Raw genomic sequence first — 14,909 nt, 5'->3', positions numbered from 1 at the left:
CCACATGAACAAATTCAAACCAATAGAACTACAGTAACAATAAAATAACTAAAGTAAACAACTGAGTGCTTGTTTCATGGAAAAAGAGACCTTCTCTTATGAACAGGTTTTAAACTCCCAGTATCATTCATTCCTGGGGGCACATCAGCTTGAAAGTAACTAATCCATCTATATTCAACATTCTGAGTATTCAACATAATATCCCCTCCTCAAATACTGCTTTCAATGGTTTTTATAACCCTAAATGTAAAACTATGAATTTTACCTGAACTCATACATCTCAACCTGTAAACATCAAAAATCTGGACAAGGCCCATGAAAAATAGGTACAAATCTGTAAGCTGATTAACATCTGATTTGCATACATAATTACGTAACCCCACCCACTCCAATGGAATTATGGGATACCAACTTTCAAACGGAAACTGAACAGACAACCAAAATATAGCACCAGGGTTCCCCTTCAGCCATTCCAATGTCCCATTACCTGGCTATTTCGCCCATTTACCATGAACTCCAGTGTGTGCATACTGCTTTACTTCTACGATGATTTGGATTTTATTTTTACATTTTGCACCAGAACAATGTACAAACACTAACAGATATCTGCTAAACAAAGCAATACTGTCTCACAATGAAAATAGACTTGGCATTAAAACTTCTCTCCCCTTGAAACTCACATTCATTGATACAGCATTGAAACCCATACCACGTCCAATGCACATACTTATCAAAAGCCTCTGTACACATTTTAAAGTCTGCAGGTTTAGAGGTGTGGGACTGTTCTTTCCAAACAGGAACATGAAGTGAAAGGGTACATCAACCACAAACATTGGTTACGTACCTTTATAATAGTTGAGAGGTCTGCCCAATAATACGCATCACTCTCAAAAGCATAGCAGTCTCTAACTTTGGTTAAAATTTTGATGTGCCTTCTAAAATGGAACCTTTTTTGTGAAAATACGGCGCCTACTACAATTAAATACACACTGTTCTTTTACTTAAAAATTACGTGTTTATTCACATCCCCTTTGTATGCATTTGGTATGACAAAAGTAGCAGCATATTTTAAAAGCTCCCAATTTGGGTTCTCTTTCGGTGTTTAGGGTACTGCCACCTATGTGGTAATTCATGGGTACATGGTTTTTCCCAAAGGGGATAACTACACATTTCTTGGCATTAAGCTTGAGCCCATGGCTCTGGCACCAAGCATATGTTTCTGTAAAGCCCTTTTGTAGAATATCCACAGAATTTGGGGATTCAGTAATGGCTCCCAGTTTGCAGTCATCTGCGAACTTTGTTAGCCAGAGTCCCTTAGTGTTGGCCTATACTTCAGAGAAGTAGATGCCAAACAAGAGCGGTCCCGGGACTGAACCTTGAGGTACTCCACTTGTCTGGAGCTGGATTTGGAGTCGGCTACTTTTCCAGTCTGGGTTCTGTCACTAAGCCAGTTGGCAACCCATCGAGTGACAAAGGATTTATGCCCAGCTTAGTAAGTTTATCTATGATTGCAGAGTGGGGGATGGTATTGAAGTGCAATACTTGCTTTTAAAACCCTGTTTTACATTGGGTCTAACCATTTAGTGTGCACATTACCTAGATTTCTTTCATGAGTGTTAATGAGATCTAGAGTATGCAGAAGAACATTTCCTGTTTAAATATGAAGCAAGTCTTTTACTACATGAGACACGACTCAAATCACAGTGGTTAAATACTGAGAAAATGTGGATTCAAGCCATGGTTACAGCTGAAGAGTTTAGCAATAAGTTGGATGCAACTATTCTAAACAATGAAAAATCCAAGCTTATTTGAAATCAAGTCTGGTATGAACCAATTAGGCAGATATTATTGTTAGGTTTTTTCACACAATCATGTTTTTAAGCTTATTTTGTTGTCAATTATGTGCGTTCCCAATCACGATCAGCTTCAACTTTACATCATGAGTACAGCAGCCAAGTATGTTTCCTCAGCAGAGACCCTGAAGCAGCAGCCCTGGAGCAGACATCCACTGTCTCATACCCATATTTAACTGTATGCTTTACTACTATTAACACAAACTAGGCCACTCAGGTTAATATAACATGCAATGGAAAAATCAGAAATATCCTAAGGCAATTTATCAACCTGTTTGTGTATGCTCTGATGGTGCTGAAAACCTGTGTGCTTGATAGTTTATGGCCTAGGATTATGGTAGCAATAGTACAGAACTTTTGCCAAAGCCATCCAAAATTATAATCTCCCTATCATAATGGAGAAGACTGAGGCCTGGCATAAACTGAGATCATCTAGCTACTTCTAAAGACACAAGTCTGCTATTAGTTTCCTGTACAAAATAAAAACCCATCAGGCATTTGGGGGCTGGAAGCAGTGACTCAAATTCCAATCAGGGGTCAAGGGACACAATCTGAAAGACCTTAATACTGAGGGATGGCAGAGGGTCTATGGTACTAAATCCATACAAGTTCTACATATTATTCCCAAGGGTCTACTCTACTGTGCAATACAAAGGTGTCTGGTCTGTCTTTAGACATCTGACAAATGATATTTGGCTCCAAGATAGCCCAACAAAATAAGCCCTCCTCAGATAAATGGAAACTGTCATCCAACTGGGGAATGTTTTATCCAACATTTAAAAACCTGCATGTAGTTTATATGTTTCAGTCATCACTACTGCTTTAGTTACATAAGGGGTCTTAACTGGAGCAGCTGCTCCAACCAAGGTCTACATTAAAATACTTTTGGCCAGTAAGAAAGCAGAAGGTGCCGCCTAGATAGGTTAGAAATAAGTAATTCTTTACCAGCTATAGAAAACACAGGATTAATTGAAAGTTCTGGACAACCAAAAGGGCTTCACATGCCTGCAACTAACAGGCTTTGAGGAAATATTTTTTAATTTTCTCCAGTTTTGTGGATTTTATGCATTTCCTGCAAGTCTCCCTACACTAAGTTCGTCTTTTACCATATCATCAGGGGAAGAAGAAATCCAGTGTTTGTAGCAGGATTCCTGTCCACCAAACAAGAGAAAGCCATCTCATCTGCTAATGCTAAAACCTATAGTGTTTAATAAAAACTTTCAGCTTTTTACCATGATTAAGAAAGGAGGAAACTACTGCCTGCAAGAGCTTTTTTAGTAATTTCCCTTGGAAATCATTACAGAAGGAAACAGTCACATTAATTAGAGGGGGGGGGGGCAGTATTTATCACTGCTTCAGATGTGTCAAAGAAAAAGACTGGGAAAATGATAAGAGGTGACCATTCACTTCACTGGTGTGAAACAAGGGTTACTCTCTCTTTTACAGCAGGGATCCTGTTTAAAGCCTTGATTTGAGACGTAACTGCTCACCACTGGACCCCCTACTATGGGCAGACAGTCCAACTTAGAATACTTTGTTTACACATTTACAGCTGTCCAAAATTTACACTTCAGGATATCCCAAGATGAAAGATTCTTAAAAAGAGAATGCAATAATGGGTGAGGAAGGGCAAAGAATCTATGAAAGTCTTACATACCAAGCTATTTCTAATAACTGACAACCTTAGCCCTAGAGTTAACAAAAAAAAATAGACTGGTAAACACCCAGTATAGAGTTCCAAACACATAACAATCCAAGAATAAAAAGCAAAAGGAACTCACAGAGTGATGTAAAAATAAGTTAAATAGTAAAGCGTTCTAGATAAAACTCTTCTTCAGAGCTTAAAATCATACTAAAACACATTTTCATATACATCACATGAACAAATTCTAACCAATAGAACTACAGTAACAATAAAATAATTAAACAACTGAGTGCTTGTTTCATGGAAAAAGAGACCTTCTCTTATGAACAGGTTTTAAACTCACAGTATCATTTAATCCTGGGGACACATCAGCTTGAAAGTAACTAATCCATCTATATTCAACATAATATCCCCTCCTCTAATACTGCTTTCAATGGTTTTTATAACCCTAAATGTAAAACTATGAATTTTACCTAAACTCATACCTCTCAACCTGTAAACATCAAAAATCTGGACAAAGCCCAAGAAAAATAGGTACAAACCTGTATGCTGATTAACATCTGATTTGCATACATAATTACGCAACCCCACCCACTTAAATGGAATTGTGGGATACCAACTTTCAAACGCAAACTGAACAGACAACCAAAATATAGCACCAGAGTTCCCCTTCAGCCATTCCAATGTCCCATTACCTGGCTATTTCGCCCCATTTACAATGAACACTAATGTGTGCATACTGCTTTACTTCTACGATGATTTGGATTTTATTTTTACATTTTGCAGCACAACAATGTACAAACACTAACAGACATCTGCTAAACAAAGCAATACTCTCTCACAATGAAAATAGACTTGGCATTAAAACTTCTTTCCCCTTGAAACTCACATTCATTGATACAGCATTGAAACCCATAACACATCCAATGCACCTACTTATCAAAAGCCTCTGTACACATTTTAAAGTCTGCAGGTTTAGAGGTGTAGGACTGTTCTTTCCAAACAGGAACATCAAGTGAAAGGGTACATCAACCATAAACATTGGTTACGTACCTTTATAATAGTTGAGAGGTCTGCCCAATAATATGCATCACTCTCAAAAGCATAGCAGTCTCTAACTTTGGTTAAAATTTTGATGTGCCTTCTAAAATTGGACCTTTTTTGTGAAATTACGGCGTCTACTACAATTAAATACACACTGTTCTTTTACTTAAAAATTACATGTTAATTCACATCCCCTTTGTATGCATTTTGTATGACAAAAGTAGCAGCGTAATATTTTAAAAGCTCCCAATTTGGGTTCTCTTTTGCTAATTACCACCTTATCTCCCAACCACCTCAAATTAACCATCACATGAGTTTCACCTTAATGACTAAATATATGATTACGTTATAATCTGAGCTTTGGCTTAACTTTTTCATTTTCTTTTTTTACTCAAAAAAAAAAAACTATGCATAACTATATGTTTTTGTGATTATGAACATTGCATATATTTGTATTGCCATTGTTTTACTTTGTGAAAATGTTTCATCTATCATACTTTGAATAACTCTGACTTTTGTGTTATCTTGTTTTTCTGATCATGTCATGTAGCTCTCATTTACATCACTGCACAAAAAATTAAAAGTCATTCACCTAAAAATATGTTCATTGTGTGTTTTTTACCTATGTTTGCAGACTTTATTGGAGACTGTTACATAAGATACATTATTAAATGGAGAAACCCCAGCATCCTAGCAGAATAACAGAGTCAGTTAGTAGTAGCAGTTACTAGTAGCAATTTAAGTGGAAAGAAATTTCACTGCAGTGTATGTAACAACAAAAGCAGTATGATGTAGCACTATCCACCCATGCAAAACGAGTCCCAATATTAAATATTACGATGTACACAGGCCATCCTTCTCCTTACTCACTTTTATCTTACAACTTTTACCTTTCTCACTCACTGTCACTTTACAACCTTTACCTTTCTCACTCCCCTATCTCTTTGGATTCTGCATCTTTATCATAACTTATTCCCTGCCTTGTCATCTAAGCACCTTGTGTATTTTTGCAACACTTTTGTCACTGCTAATTTTACAGCTTATGTTTTTCTGTGTATATCCTACAATTCTACTATAACTGGAAGAATCAAGTGCTAATCGGTATTTACATTTTATGCTCATTAGGTGCATGAATATGCAAGACAGACAGACACACACTTGCTTATTGTATCTACTTATCTAGACCCTTTTTACCCATTTTAAGGTCTGCAGGTTGAAAGGTGTGTGTACTTCTACAGATTCCAAGGATAAACCTTCTCCAAACTCTTTCCCTGCTACTTCTCAAATTTCACTTTTCTGCTTGAAAAATGTACATCTCAACATGGTATAGGTTCATAACCCTGTACCTTGTGTTTGGAAGGCAAACACCTTAACCATTAGGCCACCCTCCCAACCCCATTATACATAGAATGTTTTTGTGCATGTTACTACTTTGTACCACCTTTGCATTCCAACGTGGTTATAACTAACGTTTTTGTTATTACTCAGGTTGATATTGTAAACTGGCTATTCTGTGAGCCATGGTCTACTCCTAACCAAAATATAAAAAGGTAAACACAAAGCAAATCTTTATGCAGCTACTCATGTGGTTTTCCAATAAAAAGTATGCAAGGTTAAGAATTGCTCCACTATTTCTAGTAGCACATTAAACCATTTATGAAAATGGTTTTACAACATAATTCCAGTGATATGTATGGCATTGGAAGCACCGAACATCTTCAATTTGTTTAAAAACAAAAATAAAAACTCCTTTCAACAAAGACTATAATATCATCATTAAACCACACAAGCAACACTTAAATGACATTTCAAGCAAGCTACGCCATATGGTGCGCCTTATCCTGCTGAAAAACTCAAAACACAAAACACGTAATAAAAAATAGAACATAAGCGAAAAATGCACATGTAAAACACAGAACTGCACCTGGTAAACCATTCATAATACCATAGTTCTGATTCCATTTAGTCTCCAGAAACAGGGACAAAGGAAACAATTAGTTATTTGACATTTGTTAACTGGGTTGGTCCAACTGAGCAGAAAAAGCCCATAACAATTTTCAGCGGAGACCCGAGGAGAAAAGCTCCAGGTAGTTTTCACAAAGAAACTGAACAAAATAAGTACATGTCTACACACACAGTAACTGCCGTTTGACCACTAAAACAAGATAAATGCCTTTGAAAAGAACCACAATGCTTTCTCAATTCTAACTAGTTAAATTAGTTTTACACCATTTGCCTTCAAGTTCCTAGTACAAGCAAAAGCCCAAGCTTGGTTTCACCAGTCTGCAAATATACAGTAGTTACATAAAGAACTGAATGAAGTATGACCACAAACCTCTATGTACTGAAGCGATTGCTTACAGGTTAATACTAAAAGAATGCTTGGTTAAAGGTAAGTGTTATCAGCAAGCACACAGATTAAGGCTAAAGTATGACACATGCAATGTTCTGCATGTCAAACATTACTTTAGCACAGTTTACCATAGTAAAGACCAAAATATAAAAACATAGCTGGAACAAACGCACTAGAATACCTGAAAAGCTCTGCAGTTTGCTCGCAAATTAAAGTTTCCAGCAATAAGAGTCCCAGGCCAGATGCAGTCCTACTCTCTCGACACACATACACACAGACACAGACACAGACACTAGAATACCTTTAAAGCTCTGCAGTTCACTCGCAATGTTTCCAGCAACAATAGTCCCAGCAATGTTTCCAGCAACAATAGTCCCAGATGCAGTCCTTCTCGTTGCTAAGGCATTACTCTTCATCGGTCTCGTGGTCTCCGTATTACAAAAAAAAAACTACTAATGGCAATACTTATCCAGAACTTTTAAAGAAGTGGCAAGAGCTTAACCTGAAGTTAAGTCAGGACTATGATTTTAATGCATGAATATTTCTCAGAGTAAGAGGCTACTGATGTCTATTATTATTCTACTTGAAAGCAGAAAAGTCTCTTCTGCTGAATTGTTGACAGTTAGTTGCATTTACATGGACATGCTGGATGCTCTGTCTAAATATTAAAGCAATATAATTTCTGTTGAAAAGAGAACATTTATTAGAGACTATAATGACTTTAAAAATGGCTGTATTTTTTATTGGCCAAGAATTGAGTTCAAAAAGACAGCCACTGGTTCAGCTAGAGGATGAGAATGGATGATAAGTGGATGAAAGAAGGAAGAACATCTCTGAATAGTCTTGATGTGACTGGGCTACCTGGGACCATGGGAAAAGAGGTTTTAAATGCTCAGCATGATGTCATCATACTTCCTAGTAAGAAAGCTCTGAATCAAAGTGACATGTGTTTCTAGTGCCTCTGTTACTCCAGCTGTATCTGAAACTTCCTCAAATGAAATGGAAATAACTATAGCTTCTATTTAATGACTGTCCAACTGCCAGAGAGAGTTAGTCTTCAAAACAGATCCAATTCAGTGAGAAGTTTATAGAGAAGGAAGAAACAAACCAGGTCAGACTGTTTATCCCAACACCAGAAAAATGAACTCAAAAGCCAGGTAAGAATGTATGAATGCTGATACTCAGTATAAAATTATTAATGGTGTTTTGAATCTTTACACATATCAGAAGTCAGAGTAAAACTATAAAGTTTTATCTAGGGGCTTGAATTTTGTGTCTTCTTGTAATGGTGATATTAGTGAAGCCCTTAGAGATCTAAGAATGTTTGTTAGAGATCTTAACTTAAAAATTATTTTTAAAAACAATGTTACTGCTGTGGATACACCTAAATCTAAACACAAAATGTTCATTTATACAAAACAGCATACCCCTCCTGAGTGCTTCTCAAAACACAGTGTGAAAAACAATTGTATGAAATGTCTAATACAATTAAACCAACATACATTTTATAATTTAAGAACCTAGCTTTGAAAGAACTGAATGAAAAAAAAATATTATTAAACAAGCAGATAAAGGTGGGGCTACAGTGGTAATACATAAAATGTTATATTTATAGAAGGATTCTGCTGTTAAATGATGATAGTATTTAAAGTGGTAGATACAAGCTTTGTTCAACAGTTGATTTTCACTTGCAAGTGACATTTATATGATATGCAACTTACACACTCTATTACCTTGGATGAGTATATGTATATGAAAGTGATGTATCCTGTTATACTTGCTATTTATAGTCTTCCCAAAATATATAAAGATCTAGCTAAGCTCCCCAATGAGACCAAATGTTTTGGGCTCTGTGTGGGTGACGGTTCATATCAACTTTTCTGGAAAAAAAATTGCAGTTAAAACTTTGAAGTTTAAAAGTCACATTAAAAACACAAGAGACATTATTATGTAAATTCCTTATTTACTGTCATACCTAATGACTACGGAGTTGAAGCTGTTAGACGCAGTGTATGTACTCAGACAAGAGTAGCACTCAAGAAGAAGCTTTGTGTACTCTATTGGAACTTGTACTATGTAATAATGTATTTTTGTATGAAAAAATCCTATACTATAAGGTGAAAGGAATGGTGATGGGTACAGCTGCTGCCAACACTTATGCTAATCTTGTACTTTTCATCTGAGAAGATGACGGTATATTCTCTGACACTAGTGCTTTTATTAGAAATTAAGTTTTTTTTTTTTTTTAAGTGGTTTGTGTTTGATTTCTTTAATACTGAAACTTTAGAATCTTTTTAATATACATTGAATCTAGCACTAGCTTGGACATTAATTTTTTGGATATTTCAACCCTCTCCAACCCAATTTAAAAATACCTTACTCAATACTCCACGTCACGATGGCTCTGTCCTTGCTCTACCCCTGACTAACTCCCCACACTTTATAACTGTGTCTCTAATTCTAACTATACTACTCTACTGCCATGTGATTAAGTGAAATCTAAGACGTACAAGACGTAACAATTATATACGCACCTCTTGATTCTTGACCTAAGAACTTCAAAAATGACCTAAAAATACATTGTACAACCTGAATTACCCTTATAATGGAATGGTTTCAATATTTTTTATGTAAATATTATTCTGTTTTCATTATGTAATTATGAAGAATTTCTCTGGATTGTATTTCTCTATTGAATTTCCCAGTGTATTATGTTGTCTGTCTTATTTCTACTGTATGGAGCTTTTCTCCCCAGGCCTCCGCTGAAAATGGACATATATCCAGTCAGACCTTCCTGGTTAACAAATGTAAAATAAATAAAATAAAATATTAATGTATATAGTAAAGATAATACAATGGGTGCTAGAATCTATAGAAAAGAAGTTCAAACTGCTAGATATTTACATAACACTACTATGCACCCCCCCTCATTCAGCTGGAGGGACAGGTTCATCTCAGAAAGACTGCCCATACTCTGGAATAAGCTTCCCATTCATGTCAAGCAGAGCACCTCGCTGGCCCTCTTCAAGAGAAAACTTGACGAGTGGATGGGTAACAAAATTCACTCCAGGGATCATTCCAGTTGCTCTACTGGATACGGGCACTGTGAACTAACATTGGGTGGCACAGTGCATGGGCAATTTTTTTGGGCTAGGCTTGTAAAGGGTCCGGGGCCATTAGCCTAGTACACACCTATGAACCTACATAAAGGCATTGTGCACAGTCAGTTCCTTACAGCCAGTTAGCTAAATACAGATATACTGGACTGTATCAAACAGCTAGATAAGATGGTCGCAAGAAGTTTAAAGATAGGGTTTATAGTACTAAATTATTAGAATAAAATATAGTGTTGAGTGAAAGAGATGGCCTAGCTAGACCTTATGTTTCAGATACAAAAGAAAGCCCAACTAATGGGACTGTAAATAATATTACAGATAGTTGTTTGTCTTTTGGCTTTTTCCTGGTAAGGGGTCGCCACAATGGAACTCCGGTTCACTAATGATTGGCAGTAGATTTTTTTTATGAAACGCTGAGGTGCCAGCTCGACGCCCAACCTTCAACGAAGGCACGCCCATTTACGCACGCATGTCTTTCGAATGCTACCCAACCGCGGGGAGGACATGCGGACTCCACACAGAAGGCACTCCCAAGCCAAGCCGAGAATCTAACGGGAGAACCTCTTGCTGTGAGGTAACAACATTACCGCTGTACCACCACGGAATTTAAATATTACAGATAGTACTTCCAGAAATAAGTTTTGATATATTACACAATATAATTCACATACCAGTAGGATTAAACAACTCACAAGACAAAATTGGTCTATACTAAATACATCTGATATGGTTAAAGAAACTGTAGGTTCATCACCTAGTTTTGCATTTAGGAAAGGTGAGTATTGAACAGTTGTTATAAAGGGCTACAAAAGTGCTTTAAGAATGCTATAATCAAAACTAAAAATACTGTGCCTTGCTATGATTGCCAGTTTTGTCGCTATATAAATAAGAACAATGTTTTTGTACACCCTAATACATGTAAGACATTTTATTTTCATACATATGCCACTTGTAAAATGAAGAATGTGGTTTACTTAGCCACCTGTGAAAAACGTATGTCATTTTATGTTGGAAAAACCAACAGGATGTTAAAATAATGGATAGCCCAACACCTATTTGACATGCGTAGGGTGGTGGGGAGCAATGCCTTAGCTAAACATATCAAGTTCAGACAAAATGCATAGTTTTACATTTAGGGTTATAAAAAACATTGAAATAAGTATTAGAGGAGGAAATACTGTTTTGAAAACTGAGAATGTTGAATATAGATGGAGTAATTATTTTCAAGCAGATGTTCCCCCTTGGCTGAATGATACCATGAGTTTAAAACCCATCGTCTTTTTCCATGAAACAAGCACTCAATTGTTTTTATAGTTTTACTGTTGCTGCGCTTGTATTACTTTGAATTCTTCATGTGGTGTAAATACGAAAATGTGTTTTAGTATGCTTTTAAGCACTGAAAGAGTTTTATCTCAAAAGCTTTGCTATTAAACTTATTTTTACCTCAATCTGCAAGCTCCTTTCACTTTTTAGCCTTAATCTTACTGATATTGTTTCTCCTCATACCATATATGTTAATTTAAATAACGCATGTGAAACACAGTTTTTAGCAGATAAGGATTTCTTAGAATGAAAAAAAAACACACATGAATGCAGAATTTCCTTCAAATATAAATTTTCAAACATTACAAAAATAAAATTTAAATTGTCTGTATATACCTAACAGTTCCATCAGGAAAGACCCAACAAAATGTCTGATGTAACATATATTAAAAAAAACTCTTGATTGCGCTCACTTTTAAGTGTGAAACTCTTAATGCAATCAGTTTGCAAAGTCTACATGCCTCTAAATAAACCTATTAAATTTAAATATGAAATATACCATGCTCTCACCCATTTACATCATTGTGAGACTGATTAAAATGATGTAGTAACTGAAAACAAAACATCAACTTAGACTACACTAAAACACATTCTGTACAAAAACTTGTTCTCACAAGAACCACAGCTCATCAATAAAAAAAATAATTACCTCTGCATCTGAGAAAGGAGGTAGTTTTTCAGGTGTAATTCCTGCAGAAATTAAATCTGTCAAGCAAGCAGAGTTCTTCCCATCATTTCCAACAGCACTAGTGATAGTGGGACTAGATAACGATGCTGTGTTGCTGCTGCTTGCCGGTGGACTAGATAATACTGGCTCACTACAAGTCTGCCACTAGCAAAAACATACAAAAGGGTAAATGAAAAATCATATAACCACACATTTTCAAAAAATCTATAGACATAACAGATAAATACTGCCCCATATCAGCTGATCTCTGTTTCACTTTGATTTTTTTTTTTTTGGGAGGGGGGGTGAAGATAGTTATGCTTAGCTTTTAACCCTAACAGTTCATTCCCCCAAACATTGAGTAGTACACCTCTGGCAAGAGAAAGCAACTGGGGCAAATTATGAATGACACACCTAGCTTCGGAGGCAACTAGATCACTCTCAACCACGGAATGAGCACATCTGTTGCAAAAAAGAAAATCCATTTAAATTACCAACCAGTAACATACAAGTATGCATATTTGCCTGACTTGATGGAACGCCAACAACCACAGATGAACTGAAAAAATTAAAGGTGACAGTAGGAAACCATTAGCGGGCTCCCCTTGTATAGTAAATTAGAAGTTATGTACTCACCATAACGTTCTATCTGAGTAGGTGTATTCATTTGTCTGCAACCTGTGGGTTATGGATCCGATATCGGATCCGAACCGGCATGGTTTTCCAGCTATGGATCCGAGCTCTCAGCTCCTCCCCTCACCCATAATGCCCTGCTCTCCCTACATGACCTCAGATCGAGTTTGCCATCAATGAAAATACCCTAGAAAGGGTAACACGTAATATGCAGGAAACTGACAAGGCCAGGGGGATAGGAGGGCGGGATGGTTGCAGACAAATGAATACACCTACTCAGATGGAACGTTATGGTGAGTACATAACTTCTAAATCTGAAGTAAGAGATTCATTTGTCTACAACCTGTGGGACAGAGTCCCCAGCTACCTGAATCTTGGGCGGTCGTCATGGAAGGATATTCCGGAGCACCGCGGAGCCAAAGGATGCTCTACCTCTAGATGTAATATCCAACTTGTAGTGGGAAATAAAGGTATGAGATGAAGCCCAAGTGGCTGCTGAACAAATATCATCCAGAGGAATCCTAGCTTTAAAGGCCGCTGAAGTAGAGACTGACCGGGTTGAATGGGCATGTACTCCCTCAAAAGGGCCTCCCAGAAGCTTGATAAGCCAATAAGATGCACTGCGAAATCCAGCATGATAAGGAGACTTTGGAAATTGGTTTACCCAAATTGAATTTAGCAAAGGAAATAAACAACTGGTCGGATTGCCTATGACAGCTGTCCTGTTCAGATAAAATCGAAGTTGCCTGTGAACATCTAAGGAATGTAGCTTGTATTCACCTTTGTTTTGATATTTAGGAAAGAAAAAGTACAGTTTTGTACCTACCATAAATGTAGATGTTCGAAGATCCACATTGCTGCAGTCCTTACACTTGGGTAGTCCGCTGTCCTCGGTCGGCCCGAATATCAAAGTATAAGGCTGACGTCGGTCAAGGCGCACTTGACTGACATCAGGACGTCAGGGTACAAATGCACATGACCGACGTCATATCCTCAGTCTTTTCTTGCCCCAGATGTCAGAAGACCCTAAAAATAAAGGTCAAAACCAAAAGACAGCAAACAAACAACCAACCATCCTAGCACTAAAATATGTACAATATATACAATATATACAATATTGACAACCCAACCCACACAACCGCCTCTAACTACAGAGGGGAAGGAGGGAGGGTAAATTGGACTGCAGCAATGTGGATATTCGAACATCTACATTTATGGTAGGTACAAAACTGTACTATGTTCTTCATCTCACATTGCTGCAGTCCTTACACTTGGGTAGAATCCCAAAGCAGAGGTAAGGGAGGATGGCCAAACTATAAGGAAGCAGGAGCTGCCAAAATGCCCTGCAAAACAGCAGTGGCAAAACCAGCCCTGGATTTAGAGTAAAGTGGTAGGTGATAATGCCTAGAGAAAGTATGCACTGAACTCCAAGTAGCTGCCTCCAAAATATCCTTAGTTGCCACTCCCCTCAAAAAAGCTGTCGAAGTGGCAGTAGCCCTAGTGGAATGAGGCCTAATCCCAGCTGGAATCTCCTTGCCATGATGGGAATAACAGAAAGCAATGCAAAACCCAATCCACTTAGAAATAGTTTGTTTTGACACAGGCTTGCCCTGAGAACTCAAAGCAAAAGAAACGAATAACTGCTGAGACTGCCTGAACCCCTTAGTTCTGTCCAAATAATATCGCAACTGCCTGTGTACATCTAAAGTGTGCAAAATCTTTTCCCCTTTATTTTGGGGATTTGCATAAAAAGTAGGCAAATGAATAGTTTGGTTTAAAGCCACACTAGAAACTACTTTAGGCATAAAGGAAGGATTAGTACGTAAAGATACCCTATCCTTATGGAAAATTAAGAAAGGCTCAACTGCCATAAGGGCCTGCAACTCAGAAACCCTTCTTGCAGAGGTAATAGCCAACAAAAAAGCAGTCTTCCATGATAAAAACTTTAACTCAGTAGTAGCTGCTGGCTCAAAAGGTTGTAGAGTGAGTTTCTCCAACACAAAATTGAGATCCCAAGCAGGAGTAGGAGCTCTTCGTGGGGGTCTTATATTCTTTGCCCCTCTAAGAAATTGCTTGAACAAAGGATGAGAAAACAATGGTGGGTCACAATCATAGTGAGCCGAAATTGCTGCAGCATGAACCTTAATAGAAGAGAAGGACAAACCTTTGTCCAGTAACTCAGTGAGATATTGAAGAGCCACACTTAAATTAGGCTCAGAAACATCAAAATCCTTTGCTGCACTCCAAAATAAAAATCTCTTCCATTTATCTGCGT

At 37.3% G+C, this 14,909-nt stretch overlaps 1 protein-coding gene across 3 annotated transcripts in view; it reads right to left on the bottom strand.

Annotated features, from left to right (window-relative positions):
* The window catches only part of TRIM24 (tripartite motif containing 24), a 1,966,170-nt gene that overhangs the window by 589,784 nt on the left and 1,361,477 nt on the right, over nucleotides 1-14,909 (bottom strand). For all 3 annotated transcript variants that reach the window (XM_044087935.1, XM_044087936.1, XM_044087937.1), the window contains exon 11: nucleotides 11,984-12,166. In XM_044087935.1, coding sequence (XP_043943870.1) covers nucleotides 11,984-12,166 — 183 coding nt within the window. The remainder of the gene's footprint in view (nucleotides 1-11,983; nucleotides 12,167-14,909) is intronic.

The sequence above is a fragment of the Protopterus annectens genome, chromosome 11.part0 (genome assembly GCF_019279795.1).
Source record: "Protopterus annectens isolate FY-2018-M chromosome 11.part0, PAN1.0, whole genome shotgun sequence".
Classification (NCBI taxonomy): domain Eukaryota; kingdom Metazoa; phylum Chordata; order Ceratodontiformes; family Protopteridae; genus Protopterus; species Protopterus annectens.
The sequence above is the reverse complement of the archived record's forward strand: the minus strand, read 5'-3'. Positions and strand labels throughout refer to the sequence as shown.